At 48.0% G+C, this 16,529-nt stretch overlaps 1 protein-coding gene across 1 annotated transcript in view; it reads right to left on the bottom strand.

Annotated features, from left to right (window-relative positions):
• Positions 1-536: 536 nt before the first annotated feature.
• Positions 537-16,529, bottom strand: part of LOC144149906 (neuronal cell adhesion molecule-like) — a 149,089-nt gene continuing 133,096 nt past the window's right edge. Inside the window, exons 6-7 of the mRNA XM_077681636.1 lie at positions 10,432-10,560; positions 537-750 (exon numbers count right to left, since the gene is read on the bottom strand). Of these exons, the coding sequence (XP_077537762.1) occupies positions 608-750; positions 10,432-10,560 (272 nt within the window). The 3' untranslated portion in view covers positions 537-607. The remainder of the gene's footprint in view (positions 751-10,431; positions 10,561-16,529) is intronic.

The raw sequence follows: 16,529 nt of genomic DNA, 5'->3' as shown, positions 1-16,529 counted from the left end.
ATAACAGTGAAGGATAACAGAGAAATAGGTTTTCCGACCCTCCAGCGAAACGTAGAACGCAATTATAAAAACAAATGCTAAGAATAGGGGGTACTTGGCTACGCAACCTTGCACTGCTTTATGTTGGTAAGCGATGCAAGTTCATCGTGTTGTATGTAAACATTTCGGTTGCCCACCCAATTTTCTTGTGTTCCAAATAGTTTTAGATTACATATTTAAAAAAAAGCACCGAAACTTTTCTGTATCGCTGGTAGTTTGTTATAAGTAGTGCAAGAGGAGGGTCCTATCAAGGCTGCAGTTCGAAATATTCACTGAAGCTGTAGTCATTGAAGAGAAGTTTATATGTTGTGCCTTTTAGTTAACATTCACGCTTGGCCGGTCAACAGCAAAAAATGGATTGATGAAACAGCATGCAGGAATACACGCTGCCGTCTCCTTGTACCACTCGGAATCCCCGACTGATATGTCGAGGCGGTATTTAGAACATCCACATTGTGTGACAATGAAGCTCAAGTATCTCAGCAGGAAACGAATAGCCCTCTACTGCAGGCACAGTTCGTCGCACACTGCAAGACGCGCACACCCCCAGTGAACGCGTGTAAGGAGATCACACGTAAGTGAGCGGAGTTTCCTTGGAGCTGGAGAGTTGTTTGGCACTCTCTGCTGGAATGACGTATTTGCATTCCGGGTTAACTTCGCCCATTTCATCTGCTTCCTCAGATCCGGCTGCAGATGGTGGTTTCCGTGCACCTGCAAACATTTGCACACGTCGGCGTAAAGCATAACAATTGGGGAAGCGCAAGGCAGCGTTAATAGTCACAGTAGCATATCATACAACAGGACGATCATTTTATAGAAGGTTGTCTTCGGGTGTCGAAAACAGTAACTGTTACAACCGATGTTGGTTTTATCACATCTGAAGCTAACGTACATACTCAAGTGATATACCGTTCCTGCTGTTCTTCTGTTTGTGGGTTTTTAAGGTAGCCTTACTTCATTGTAACACACTCTGCTATAACATGCTGCTATTGGTCAGTGAGGACTACAACGACGCTGTGGACCCGCCGCGGTGGCTCAGTGGCTAAGGCGTTGCGCTGCTGAGCACGAGGTCGCGGGTTCGATTCCCGGCCGCGGCGGCCGCTTTTCTGATGGAGGCGAAAAGCAAAAACGCCCGTGTGTACGAGATTTCGGCGCACGTGAAAGGTCCCCAGGTGGTCAAAATTAATCTGGAGCCCTCCACTACGGCGTGCCTCATCGCCTGCGTTGCGTCGGCGCGTTAAACCCCACAATCAATCAACAACGACGCTGTGTTTACGGTGAAAATTACTTGAGAAAAACTTTCATAGCTATCTTAAACAACAGTCACTTGTGCCCTCATGCATTGTTTACATAAGAAAAACTGGGGATTTTCTTTTTTCAAGGGTTGCAACATGAACTTGTGGACAATCATTCTGTTAAACAAACATTCAAAACGCCTTTCCTTTACGCACACTCCTTGGCGTGTAAGGTGAATTAAATTACAGTCGCAGCATTGTGTAACAAACTAGGTCAATGGCAACCAATTCTGTGTCGAAATGTGGCCAACAGGAGGAAGCGCAATGGTAGCTCCCGTATTTCGGTGATTGTACATGTCCAGCTAATTTTTGCCACTACTTGTGCCCGGCAGCCGAATATTTCATGCTGTCTAGTGACGACAGGGCTAGAGAAGCCGCTTGCATTGTTGCATCCATCCTTGAAACTACCGTAGAACGTGCTTAAGCGCCAAGCCATTGTGTTTCGGTATATGAACCAGCAAACACGAGAAATTGTAGAAGCTAGTCAAATTTCCAAATCTGCTTCGGACTGCATCAGTCATCCGTCTATTTCTTTGCTTAGCAAGGGCGATTACGGTGCCTGTTCAGGGCATGCGTGCTGGAAGGCGTAACACATGAGCTATCTGTAATGCGGTTATAATTGCTTTTTTCACCTTTTGTGTGCCTCAAAGATTGCGATTATTGTTTTCTGTACATGCGGCCAAGTCCGACGAGAACCGTGACGCACGTAGGGCGTGTCGATAGGGCGCTTTGGGGTTTTAGGCTTTTAATGTGTTCCCAATAAACCAGTTGCGACTCTACGCTTGTGTTGTCCTCGTGTGTTCCTGTTCCGTCAATTTGCACGCAGTTTGTTTTTAAGGTGGACCATTAATAACTCGCCCAACTTTCAATCCTTTTACGTAGATCTAGATATTTGCGGCCTGCTTAGTCGACGCATCAGGCGCGACAGGCATGCGTTGTTTGTTGGAAGAGGACTTGGACGACAGTGGGCAGTGCTATGTTGCTGCAGCTGGGCAAGTTATGGCGCTCCCGCGAGCCACGGCAATCCCTTAGTTAATGCGGCGTAGCGCAGGTGCGGGATTAATGCGCCTACGCCCCAGTCCCCTTTAGTGGGTGATGTTGATCACAGCACGCTCTCTATCACGACTGTAGATCGTTGCACCTGGGGACCTGAAGTATGGATGTTTGAATCAGTGAATGGTACACATGGACTAAGCGTTCGGGGCCTTTACAACCTAATATATATGAGAATACTTCATCACGTATTCTTCGTCGGAACGCAGAGGGGTGATCAATAACTGCAGCCAGAGCGGTCAACTTTACGAATAACGATGCACAACATTCACTTTTACTAAAACAATTAGTCTCTGCTGTGACAGCATGCAATCCAAAACATCATGATTGCAATGCGTGCTGCCACACCGCAGGCTAAATTTTCCAATTCAAGTCGCATGATGGGCATCGTAATCGGGCGACAGACTTGGCCCCTGGGATGTCGAAGGTTGTACATACGAGATACCATGAAGAAGACGTGCGGATGATTTAAGAGCATATGCAGTCTCCTACGTTTTCAAACATCACCTGGCGTTGGCGCCCCTAGGACGTGGCCGCAGGCCTAGTCTTGGCGGTGCTAAACATGTTGCATGCCATGGGAGCAGCATAACGTGGTCGCACCCGTTATAAAACATTCCAAACGAGATTTATTTTCGCAGTACGCTCTTACTATGCAGCTACCTTCTGCCAGGGGAAACACAAAATTCGTTTCGCTGTATTAGCCAACGCATTGAACTGAATGATACTGTTCAATCCTTTGACGTGGGGGCAATATCTCTGATAGAAAGAAAATACGAAAATGTCCATTGCTGATATGGCTTGAGGGCACGTTAAGCCCCTGGTAATAAACATTAACTCAAACCGCTTCCCTCCGACACTCTTAAAAACCACAATGTGCTATCGGCACGTCTAAAATTTATTTATACCTTTCTGCCTGAGGTACAGAAAAATGTCGAGCGCTCGGCAGAAATTTTAAGGAACGAAAAAGTTTTAATGACTAAGCTCACGCTAGTCAAGCGATAGTCCACATGTTAGTTGCGTTATTCTCACCGTTAAGCTCACTTCAGAACAAGTGGCAAATTAAACTGATATAGAAAATGTTTAAGCGTCGCGGGGTAGAATTCGCAAAAGGTCACTGATGCCATAATCTGACACTTTCAACAGTGGAGCTGTTGTTACTGGCCGTAAGTTCGCCGCTTAAGGATAAAATACCAGGAAAATGCCGAGTGCTCGTGAGCGCGCTCCTCACGGCGAACGCCGAGCGTCCTCAGGACGCGCAGTGGCTTTAGCAAAAAAAAAAAAAGCACGAACCTCGAAGAGCGAGAAAATGGGGAGCGCTCGTGGGCGTGTGCCTCGCATCGACCACCGAGTCCCCAACTGGCGCAATGGCTTTAGCAAAAAATAAATAACAATGCAAAAGTCCTGCGCTGTGGTCAAGCGCTACCACGCATGCAAAGAAAATCTTCAGCGCTATTGCTAAAGATGAAAAGACACCCTACTTGGGAGAGGTCACCGCGGCCGCCGCATCCTCTAGAAGCCCTTATGGATAACTGGAGACATGGCTATAAGTGTGCCAGTCCTTCCCGAGATGACTTGCAGATCCTGCCACCGCTGCCTCGAGTCGATGACGAGGAGCTGGTGGAAATCTACAATGCTGAGGATGGCTTTGCATCGACCTCTCGCCGCGAAGAATACAACGACCTCTTCGATGTATACGACGACGATTACTAGCCCTGCAACTATTCAAATAAAGAATGATACCGAAACTTAGCTATGTGTCCGGCAATTCTCACCTACAACAGCTTCGCCATTCAAGTCGTGCGCATGAGTACAAGCTTCCCTGAATTGTTTTTTACCGTGGTATTAAGTCTGGTATTTTCCAGTTATGCCGCTACACATAGAAATCGAAATCGACAGCTGTACCATGCTTCACTCGGATCAAAATTTTATCTGTAAAATCTCTTTGAACAGGTCACAGGCACATCGCCATCGACTGCGATAGGCCTGGTGCAGCCAGCCATTGTCTGTAGTGAACTGAGGTCAATCTCCCTTGGCTGGCATGGTCATGTATCGTGCTTCCTCAGCGCACGCATTGCTTCTTCGTCTTTCTCTTCACTTTAGCGCTCGACGTTCCATTAAATGTAGACCTCGATGGTGGCTTCTCTCCCCCTGTACGCTTGCGTCTTGTCCTTGGGGGTCGACGGATCACACAACTTGGTAACGAAACCACCCGGGACTCGTGTCTGCCAGGCCGACACCCACAAGCAGGACCGACAGCCTTTCTTCGACGGCTTCTGCTTGAGAAGACCGGTGGGCCTACCTCCAAGGACCAAGGATGACTTCGATCGAGCGGAAGCTGCGGCGACGAACTGCCCTTCGGGACAAGCTTTCAGCCGTCTTGACCGAGATAGAAGACGGCCTCCCAAGTGGCAGCCTAACTACAGCGATGGACGCAGCGATATCCTACGAGAGGATCGAGGCCATCCATCGACTCATTCAGAAGGTGGACGACGACATTTTTTTGGAAGCGAGAGACGAAGTGGTCACGGAAGAGACATCCAATGCGACTTCGTTCAGTGACAGGATGGTGAAGATCATGGTGGAGCAACGCTACAGATCTCGAGAGCAACAGTCAGGTGAGTGTCTCATTTCGCCTTCTGTAACGACAGCTTCTCATAGTGAGCCCGCAACAACTAGAACAAAGCTACCTACAGTAAAAATGAAGAAGTTCGATGGAGACCGTCGAAACTGGATTAGATTTTGGAGTCTATTCGAGTCCTCTGTACATAACAATACAGAACTCCGGGCGACGGAGAAATCTTATTACTTGACCAGCCTTCTGACCAGCTCGGCGGCTGCATCAGTTTCTGGACTGCCCATGACCGAACAATAGTACAATGACGTGATCGAAATACTTCAGAAGCGGTTTGTTGACCAGACTCTTATTGCCCGAGACCACCTGCGGGCTTTGACATACCACCTGTTTCCTCATCAACTGACGCAACGAAACTATGAAAGATTTACGACGACGTGCAGATACACTGCAGAAGCTGGAATGTACTTGGCACGAGCCCAGAGGCTTATTGTGCCATGCTACATGAGATACTTCTTCGGGCACTCCCTCGAGACATGGTCTTGAGGTACCACCGGCATTCGAAAACGTTGGGTACTGCATCAACGTCAACCGGAGTGGAGCGTGAGCTCCAACCAACAATCCACAAGAAACAGTTCGACAATTTAAATAACTTCTTTGGAGTCTGACTTGAGTGTCTGGAAGCAGTTATACTAAGCGTGCCTCCGCGAACAAAGTTTAAGACGAATGAGGAGCCAAGGCAACAGCGTCAAACAGCAACTCTCAAACACCGACATTCAGCGGCAGCCCTGTATGCCGCAGCTAATGAGACGCGACAGTGCCTGTTTCGTTCCGGGCTGCACGATACAGGATCTTGCTGGGATAATAAAATCACTAAGGAGCAAAAGAAGACTTTCCTCACAAAACACGGACGTTGTTTCCGTCGTCTGACCCATGGACACATCGCTCGACAGTGTAGGAGGAGTATCGTTTGCCCGCGTTGCCAACGACGGCACGTTCCCACAATGTGCAACGATGACACAGAACAGCCAGAGAAAAACAGGTATTTTGTCGGCACAAGTTGCGAACTCGCTGCTCCCTCCAAACAGGCAACTGACCTAGGTGACAATTCCGAAAGAGCAGAGCGAAGAACAGGTCACTCGGTCAGTAATCACGATCAGAACTTTTCCCTAGGAAGCGACAACTCAAACGCGAACCTATCGAGGGAAACGCGAAGCGAGCCACTTATGCCTTACGCGTCGTGGGAAGGACCCTCGCGAATATCTTCTGTGCACAACTCACCCCCCGACCCGGAGAATTTGCCCATGCAGCCACCGCAAATAACCGAGGAAACGGGCTTGAAAGGACCACGTATTTTCAAGACGCCATCTTCGAAGAAGCGCTCCCACGTCATTTTCTACTGCGCCGATACAAGAGCCATTCGTTTCAATTTGGACCCCGACATGAGTTTTGAAAATATTCTGCAATAACTACACTGCATTGCATGCTGCCATCGGGTATGCCAGACTCTACGCACCGACTGCGTAGGGACTTGTACCATGGCTGCCAGCTCAACGCTTACACCCTTTACATGCAGACTGTCTCCACATGTTCGGCCGCCGGGAAGATGTAAAATCTCTTTGAACAGCTCACAGCCGCATCGCCATCGACTGCCATAGGCCTGGTGCGGCCAGCCATTGTTTGTAGTGAACTGAGCCTCTCCCTTGGCTGGCATGGTCAAGTCTCGTGCTTCCCGAGCACACGCATTGCTGCTTCGTCTTTCTGTTCACTTTACCGCAAGACGTTTCATTAAATGTAGACCTCGATGGTCGCTTCTCTCCCCCTAGACGCTTGCGTCTTGTCCCAGGGGGTCGACGGATCCCATATTATTCCCATAGTATAACCTCACAATAATTCACGGCATTCATCTGGGAAGACCTGAAGACACAGCGTTCGGTTTTCCCTGATGAGTTTGTGTTGTGACAATCATTAACCTACAATACTAGGCGATGCAAATAATGAAAATATCATCCCCGTGCTCTTTAGCTTATAACAGGGCTAACGCCATCTTAACATGAATAGGTAGAACTTTTCAATGCGAAATATAATTTTGTTTCGGGAAAAAAGAGAACTGTCTGCGTATCTATTACAATCTGTGGAAGACGAGGTTCGTGCAGGTACACTTTTTTTTACTGCCTGATTCATGAACATCTCCAAGTGTGTGCGACTCTGCAGGTTTGCGTGTGTTTAAACATTGTTTCTTGATCCCTATGGATGATTTATTCTCTTAGTGTACGTTTGGAAATTATTGTCATCGCAGGGATTGGAAAGGTCAGTAATATTGTTGTCATTCTACGTCCCAGACAAACCGTAACGAAAAGAACCTTCGTCGGTAAAAAAAAAAAAAAAAAAAAAACCTTACTTAGTTCGGCACTGCAATTTTGTTCCTATATAGGTTAAAAGGCTCCTCTGACTGTTTAAGTGACCGCGAAAGCACGGCTAGGTTTCAGTTGAACTGAATAAATATTGGCCTAGGAACAAGCTGACTAGCTAACTGAATAGCAGTAAAATTCAGACATTACCAAAATAAGCAACTCCATAATATACTGACTGCCTTACAGACTAAATAACCAATTGGCTGACTAACAGACTAACTGCTAAGAAAGTAGCATAAAACCCAACGTAATGTGCCATATCTCATTTTGTCACTGACCAGCAAGCAGCTGAGCAGCTAAGTCAATCTCTCAATTCCCCTCAATCAGATACGTCACCTCTCAACTGCCCCAAATTAAGAAAGTACTACACAAAAATACTTCACTGATTAACTCACGCTCCGAGCAACATCACAGGATATGCTTTTTGTATTGAAAAGACTAGGCAAAAATAACTAGGAGCTAAAATATTCAAGCCTAGAAAACAATTTCGGAACCAACCGACTAACAAGCCCTTTAATAAAGTGAACGCATTCTTAATATTACAAATAGTTAGGTTTACAAATAAAGCTTTTAGGAATCTAAAAACGCTGGGCAAAGCCTTATCGCGTAATTAAAAGCAACCGTTTTAAATTGACTAAGTAGGAAAGCTGCAAACCCTAGTGAAAAGCATTAGAAAAACAAAAATCAGACAGGGATTGGCGCAAACGTACGTTTGGCTCCCATGGATGAACTTGTGTAAATCAAGGAACTTTGCGCAACAAAGAGGATAGAGGCAGCATGCAAATAGTCAAAATAGCGTACTTACACAAACTGGCACTGCACGTATTCAAATGTGCGGAACGCACCCTTATCAAAGATGCTGCAGGTAAAAGATTTATTTAGCCATGTAATAACCCAACAGAGTCGTTTTCCCTTGGGAACCACTGGGTATCGCTTGTCGAAAGGAAAACTTCCGGTGGGATTTTATTTCCAAAGGGCATCTATGGCGGGTTTAAAGCAAATGATGAATTCTTTTCTGGTTTAGGCATATGTACATCAAAAGGGGCTGATGAATTCCCTGAAACGCATAACTATTGGCGGTGAGCGCGAACACAGGCGGCGCTGCGAAGCGCGCCTCCGTGACGTCATCTTAGGGATTCTCGCATTTGTCGTCTGCTTCACTCAGGATCGCTCTCCCTGCTGTTTCTTTGCGCTCGGTCAACGTCTGATGCTTTTCCGCACCAGAATTGGCATGTGGCCGCACCAGAATTGGCATGTGGGTAACCTTTTATCATAATAATAGGCTTAAAATCGCATACACTAGCTCATGGTGTCAATTAAAGTATAGTTTTGGATACCGCTAAGGGAGAAACATTGCCGGCGCCACCCCTTTCCTTGCGAAGGCGGTCCTGTGCGGAGCGCGAAGAGTCGGAGCTAGGCATCAGTTTCTGTATTCAGCCATCTTTCGAACAAAGTGAACAGTCAGCTGCTAATAACCAACAACAGAGAAAATGGACGACCAAAACAAATTTTAGGCCTTCAAAGCTGCCGGCTTTGGCAGAAGGCATTACGATTCCCGGTAATCCCATGTAAGGTGAAACAGTTTTTGCAATCTTCCCGAACGCTCGAAAGAATTGTATTACATCACTTAACGTTGTCATGGCGTGAAATTGTGCCAACATGCACTATGGGTTGCGGAAAAGCTGCAGGTTGAGTTCCAAATAACCAACTCTGTGCATAGGCGCGTGGTGGTTTTATACCGGGCTTCCAGTATAGAGGTTTATTGTGCAAAACGAGTCACGTCTACGTTAAAGATACAGTAACACTATGTTTGTTAAGATCTGGAGGGATATTTTGTTACATTTTTCACAGCCATATCTTCCCGATATTCGGATATGCGTCATAGGAACTGCACTCAAGAGGCGGAGGTGTAGGGGGAAGAGGAGAAAACTGGTTAGTGGGCCGGATTTTCAGTCCAGGACAAGATAGTAAAAGTAATTTTCTACGATTCATAGAACGCCATCCCGAGTAGAGTAGGATTTGTTCTTTGCGCCTGGAACAGTTGGAAATGAGTAAAGAGTTGCTTGGAAATATTAATCGGTTGCGATTCTTGTAATATATGCAGGTATACTATTTATTACGTTAGTTAGCGAGTCTAGATGCCTTCAACACCTTAATCATGTCATCATTGTTTGAGTTGAGAGTCAGTTCGTTATGATAACGATATAATTACGATAGAAATTCGGAGCACAAAAGCCGCCTTCGAGTACTGTGGACCACGTTGTTTAGGGCGCCATCGCGGTGGCGTAGCACAAACCTTCTCATTGTATTTGCATGTGAATAAACAAAGCACGCTGCGGATATGCAGCTTATTGCACGCAGCGTAATGAAAGCCAATTTGTGAAGAAGGGAATGTATGCCATACAAAATGAAGGAAATATCCACACGACCTTTGTGAGGCTCCCACACATCCCGAAACCTCCTAATAAGAAGTTGGTGACGGCGCAGAAAAATTAATGCGTTGGGCAGAAAAAAAAAAGCAAGAAACATTAATCCGATACAAGACAACAACGAAAGAAACAGAAGAAAGCCGCTTTATTTCCTGCTGTGCGATGAGCGTGTAGACGCCGCTGCTTGGTACGTAGTATTAGACTGTTGAGTCTTCATAGGAGCATCTAAAAATACTGCAGGGAAGCCTACACATTTTGAATACTTATCGAGAAGCTCTGATCGCTGATCCTCGCGAATAAGCAAGAAAGGACGAGTTACACAGGATCTTCTGACCGATACTCTGAAGAAAGTTGTTCTCTATCTCTTCGTGTGTTGCAAACTTGTGGGGGATACAGCTTCAAATTATTCAGATGCGTCAGAAGCTGGAAAAATAACTGAGTCGCTAGAAATACGCTTTTTAACGCACTGCAGCAACGAAGCGGGCGATTTCTAGCCCAGGCACTGTTGCCCCTCACAAGCGGAGTGTAGCAGACGACAGCGGCGCGAATCCCTAAGCCGACGTCAGAGCCAGGGGGCGCCACTCAAAGATCTCACCCCCAATACGCCCTCTAGTGGGTTTCATTCTTACCTTTTCCCAGTTTTAACCTTGTGCGATACTTGATCAAGAGGGCGGTGACCAGCAGCAAGAAGGCGAGCAAAACGGCCGCCGTGATGAGCAGCCCTAGAGACGCGCAGCACGGTTTCCGATGCTCGACACCTGCGAGACGCAGTGGAAAGAGCCGGTTTTCATTCGTTAGTCAGTGGTGTTTCGTTGCAGTTTAATTCGCAGCTGGGCGTTCATCAAACAGCCACCAAGTGACTAGGTTGCTGTTGTGACACTGCTATGACCATTGTACCGGATAACAATTGTCAGCTATCTATTCTGAAGTCTTCTAGCCAGACTGTCTGTTTCGGCGTTACGTTCTCGAGGAGTGAGTATAAGTGCGGCATCAGAAGCACAAAAAAGACGTATCACTGAGGGAAAATCGCGAAGTCAGATAATTCTTGTCATTCCGCCTGCGCTCTTGACAGCAGGTAACATCTGATTTTAATCTAGGTCTCTACTTCTCTGTCTGATTGTTACCACTAACATGATTCTTGGTGGCGATAATGGTAACCACCCCCGCCGCCTCGCCCCCCCCCCCCTCCCCGCCTCCTGCTATAAGGTCTCGCTGCCGACTGGGTGCAGCCGTGCTGATTCTTCACTCTCCGGTGATATTTTACACTCATTAAACACTACATGTCACAATTACTCCACTCTAAACAAGCGGGAGACCAAATCAGGCAGCCTTTATTCTGCCGGTGCAACCGCTTGGTGTCTCAGCGGCTCAGGCCGAGTCGATGGCGAACAAGGAAGTCGCTGCTAAACGTAGCAGCTCAATAATTGGCCGTCTGGACGTGAGAAAAGAAGCTTAAAATAAGCAAAGCTTGCTCTGTTGTGCATCCATTGTTCAGTGAATGGCGTTAATCGGGGGCGAGGATTCTTGTGTACAAACAGTTTCCTCCAAAATATTATTAACTGCAACATCAGTCAGTGACGAGCTCTTTTGCGATACAAAAAGCTTGGGGAGACCGCTTTCATTTCACACCTCGATCTTGCAAACCAGCATCCATCGCTCAGTTTCTGACATCCATAAAACCGACCACTAGGCCGTCTAGGCATCAAATTAACCTCGTCTATCACGCTGTAATCAGCTACGCGACTGCTCCAACAATGACATTTTAAAGGGCGTAGGATTTCCCAGTGCACCACGTTCCCCCGCAAAAGAATGGCAAGCGCTCCCTGCAGAATCGTTTGAGGCCAGCGACATGAAGAGACTTCAATGATAGCCGAATATGTCTGCAATATTAATCGTACGGATCCAGTGCAAACGTTGGACGTTCGTCGTGACTTGAATACCCGAAACGCGCCCGTGGCTCTAGATTATGCCTTATATTTCGCGCCCCTTTTACTTTGTGAAACTACAACGCGACGGCCGGCAATGGGTCGTCTTCAAGAGCTACTAACGAGGAACCCACGTTTGGACCGTAGCTTATGACGGAAGAGGGTCCCCATATTTAATTTATGCGCTCATGTATACTTCTTGGCGCTACAGTCTTCGTTATGCTTGATTTTTTCAATCTCTTCAGCTATGGCCCAACGCAGTCCATCTGAACGCAGAATGGCATGATATCCAAACAAAATAACAGGTCAATACGACTCATACTCATCACCTCGAATAGTGATGCAATATGCAAGTATCATTCAGTACCATCTATCTATCTATAGTCAAAGTTAGGTTTCGAACTGATAAAACACCCGTGGTAGTTTATTATCCGCGTGTACGAACGTTATCGGAATCGAAATAATATGCAGTTCTAATGCCGTGACAAAAAACAAAGCACAATCGCCAGCTGTGTATTTACAACACATGTGGACTAAGTTTATAGTATACTACTTGAACTACAAAGCCCTGAGGGTCGCTTTTCTGCATCACACACCAAAGTGCGGTGAATGAAGCTAGGTCTTTATTATAGAGCTTTGGACCACCTTTACGTGTTTGATCTACCTATTCAACTTGCTTCGTGCGCGTTGCCTCCTTCCCAGCTCGAGTTCCAGCAGCTGCTACAAATACTAAAAAAATTTTCCGGCAAGGCTTTAATTGCTTTTCTTTCATTTAATGCGTGCCTGCATGCAACTGGCGTCGCATTCTGGAGCCGGTACGCAGAAGCACATGAAAAAAGCTGCAGGGGACATCTACGTTCAGATCTTAAGATGTAAGACGCGATAGCGTTACCTCGTCATCAAGGGAGAGCTTCGAACAGAGCTGCGGCAATCGCCATTCATGCTTTCCAAGTGCCGACAGTGAACTAAGCAGCCAGACTTTAAAAGTGTGTTTTATTTTGGTGCATCGACATTACTGTGGCTGGCATCGTCAGTGCTTTCTGAGGGTGAATTACAGTCAGTACGCTATGGTGCTTTCAGTAGCCTGCAATCCTTTGTCGACACCGTACTACGTGAGAAACTTGAGCGTACACCCTTACAGCGGGCTACTGATATCATGCCACTGAGATTGTGTTTCCGTGGCTCGGGTGTATAGACACGATCATCGTGTTATGGTCTGAGTAGTACGTGGACGCCAATTGCACTTCACGCACAAGGGACTGGGAGTTGGTGAGCACCATGTCTATGCATGTGCATCTCGACGTGGTTGCATCGAGGGATGATTTGAGCGAGAGCGAGTGTTCGGCCCGTAGATCACAGAGGAAGACAGAGCTCGCGGCTGCTTCCTGGTTGAAATCCCCAACAACCATCACGTTGCGACGCCCCTTTATAGCGCGACCAATGTTCTTGCGCACAAAGGCTGACGCCTCCTTTTGAGACTTCTTTGGCGCCACATAGACGCACACGACAACTGTGTCGAGGTCGCTGAGTTCCACGGCGCACATTTCACCGTTGTCACCGAAGCAGTCGCCGCAATCGATCGGTTTCATGACCATGCCGTATTTCCCATAGACTGCTACTCCAGCTGCCATGTTGTTCCCCCGTTGCGCACCGCAGACGAAGTCGTAGCCGTTGATGTCTCGTGGTTCATTCCGCGACATCCACGTTTCCGTGAGGCAGAGAAGATGAGCAGCGTTGACGTTAACGTCATGGTATACGTCGCGAGCATGCTTAGGTAGGGATCGCACGTTGAGACACGCGACGAGAATCGACGATCTCCCGGTCACGGTAGTACAGCGCGCAGTGCAGGTTTCGAGGCGGTGCTCTTCAAGACGTCTGAACTTGTCTGCGAGTGCGCGATCAGTGTTCTCCTTCCCATAGTAGAACTCGTGATCTCCATCTTTGTTGGTTATGTATAGCCCTTGGATACTCGTAACGCGGCTCAAAGCCCCGTAGACGAGTTTCTGCGTGAGTCTTGGCATACTCAATCGCGACTTTGTCGTACGTGCCGCCTTGCGACTTGGGAATGGTGATTTCGTTTGCTGGTGAAACTGGGAACTGTGACCTTTTGAGCCTTATATGGGACAGGCCTTTGCCGCACAGGTGACATGGAAAGTTAACTAAGTCGATGGGCACCCACGAGGATTTGATGCTGGGGTAGTTGAGTCGCAAGTGCCTCCTCTTCGTTCGCGCAACTTGTCCCGAGCTAGGTGGACACTCAAGCCACACCCTGACTATGTTACCTTGAGAGTGTTTCTGCACGTAGCGCAGCTTGCCGACAGCTCCGTTGAAGAGACCGTCGAGCACGGCGATCTTCTTGACAATCATGTAGGGGTGGCCTAAGCACAGCGTCAATTTAGGCCGAGGGTTTCCCGTATCTGCTTTGCTCAAACTCTTCACTTTGACTTCGGCAACATCAAACTTGGGCAGTGTGTGGTTACCGGTGGTCTTATCATTAGCGCCAAACTCGTAGAATTTCCCGGAGCACCTGAGAGCCGCCACCGCATTGTACGCATCGGCGTCTGCGTTAGCATAGAAAATTCTTAGCCATTCCGGACATTTCTCAGCGGCTTCTTCCTTCGTCACGAACCGGCTCTCGATGAAGTGTACTTCCTCATCTTCAAGCGGCGAACATCTCCTATTTTTGTGAGTATAGATGAAAACACTTTGCCAGCCTGTCGAAGCACCTCGGTGAGTGCGTAGTAGCGCAGCTTGTCTCCCGGGGTGATGGGTTCTATGCCACCCATAACGGAAGACCTCTTGAACACTTCTGACGCCCTCACCGGTGGCAGCTGTCGAAGATCGCCCCACAATACGATGTCGAAGCCACCGAATGATTGCTGCATCTTGCCATTGTGGCGGAGCCAATGATCGACGTACGCGAGCGTGTCCAGCGACATCATCCTCACTTCGTCAATTATGACGCACCGTACATCGGGGAATGCACAGCGAAAGCGGTTCAAGTCAGAGTAGCTTAATCCTCGGTCACGATGTTTCATCGTCATGGTTAACTTGAATTCAGCGTGCACAGTGACTGTCGAGCGCACACGCCGCCTTGCCAGTGGTGGCGCACGCGATGTACCCGTTGACGTTCGCTCTTCCCGCCTGCTTGAACCGGTTGTAGAGGTCCATGACCAGGCGAAGCGCAAACGTTTTTCGGAATCCCGCCGCTCCCGTCAGAAAGATTTGCAACCGCTCGGAAGTTGGCGTCGTTAGTCGATGCACCACCTCCTGCAGAAGGGCTAACTGGCCTTCGTTGGTCATCCTCATTTTCTCGTGGAAGACGTCAGTGGCGAGTATGTCGGTACGTCTCTGAAGGGCTGGGCACCTTGCGATAACGGACTTGGAAAACTTTTATAAATCATTGAGTATGTCGCTGTTATCAACAATATCAGCCAAGTTCGCAGCCACCGTTTCGGCTTTCTTCGTACTTTCGTGCCTCGCCGAGTGGGTGACTGGGTCGGTCATCACAGCGGGCAAACCGTTGTGCTCCTGAATTATACGTTGGCATTGTCTCATGAGTTCGTACACGTCGATGCTGTGCGTATATTTAGCCTTTTCTCTCATAATTCTCTCGTAATTGTCGCCGAAAATTTGAACAATCTTGTTTCCATCTAGAATGTCGACTTCCCTGTCAAATGCGTGAAACAGCAGCACGTGTTCTCTCTTGAAGTTTATGACGTCGTCCACCGGGTAGCTCATGTAGCGTATGATGGCAGGGTTGAATCGCCGTTTGTAGTCCTTGCTAAGTCTGTAACGGGACCTGAACTCGGCGTGCGTGAGATGTCGAAGGTCGGTCGACCGGTCTTCGTACATATCGATCGGTGATTTCTTCCAGACGTCGGTGCTGGAAACATCCAAGCCTTGGACGTCCATTTCTGCGTTAGTCTTTCGCACTCGCACGCTTTCCTAGGGCTACATCGTGTGCATGTAGATTACGTTTCGACTCTTCTCCGACATGCCCAGTTGCAGGAGGTACTGCAGGCCGCTTCCTGAGCAGACATCTCTACGACCCTGAGAATGCCTACGTTCAATTTCTTAATGAGACCTATGAAGTTGCAGTTAGGAACCTGCTTGTTCGGATTCTTCTCCCTCTCTTTGTGTTGATCTTGCATTACTCCTTGTGCAGATGCGACATCCCTCGGTCTGTCTTACTGACATACTCCACGACGTATGCGGCACAGGCGTATACGTCGAGGATAACCTGTACTTCCTAATTATAATCCAAGACCGACGCCACCCATGCATGAAAGTAATTAACTTTGGTTAGATCGCGTGCGCGTTCGAGCATAATAGACGGCCTTGAAATCCCTGAGCGAACGATGTTGAGGTAATGCTCATCGTCGCCGACATTGTGATGCTTAAACATTTGTTCGAAGCTTTCGTAGACGGTGTTCTCGAGCGAGTCGTGAATCACGTCTTATAGGTTCCTGAACTCCTTGTACTCGCTCACCTGCTCAGGCGTCTCGGGCGTGGCAATGGCGTCAGGAGTAAACTCTCTTTCATGGGCCAGAACGGCGCGTTGAAGCGGCATCGGGTTGTGCCGTTCTTAAAGCACGTGTGAGTGGGCTCATAGACCTGGCATCTGGGCCGCGGTACGAGTGGCAGGTCGACGGACGCGAGATACTGTGCCGTTTTCACCGTTTCGGGCATGTTTGCACCAAGCGCTTCTTCGGGCGCGTTGTGGAGCCAGAGGAGCTAGTGCGCGTATGCACTTCCCCTGTGCTGGAACTCCATTCGCTTAAAGTAGTGTTCCACGTGGT

Source organism: Haemaphysalis longicornis, unplaced genomic scaffold, assembly GCF_048455015.1.
Source record: "Haemaphysalis longicornis isolate Haplotype H1 unplaced genomic scaffold, Haemaphysalis longicornis Haplotype H1 scaffold_1, whole genome shotgun sequence".
NCBI lineage: Eukaryota > Metazoa > Arthropoda > Arachnida > Ixodida > Ixodidae > Haemaphysalis > Haemaphysalis longicornis.
Note: the sequence above shows the minus strand (reverse complement) of the source record. Positions and strands in the feature narration are given on the sequence as shown.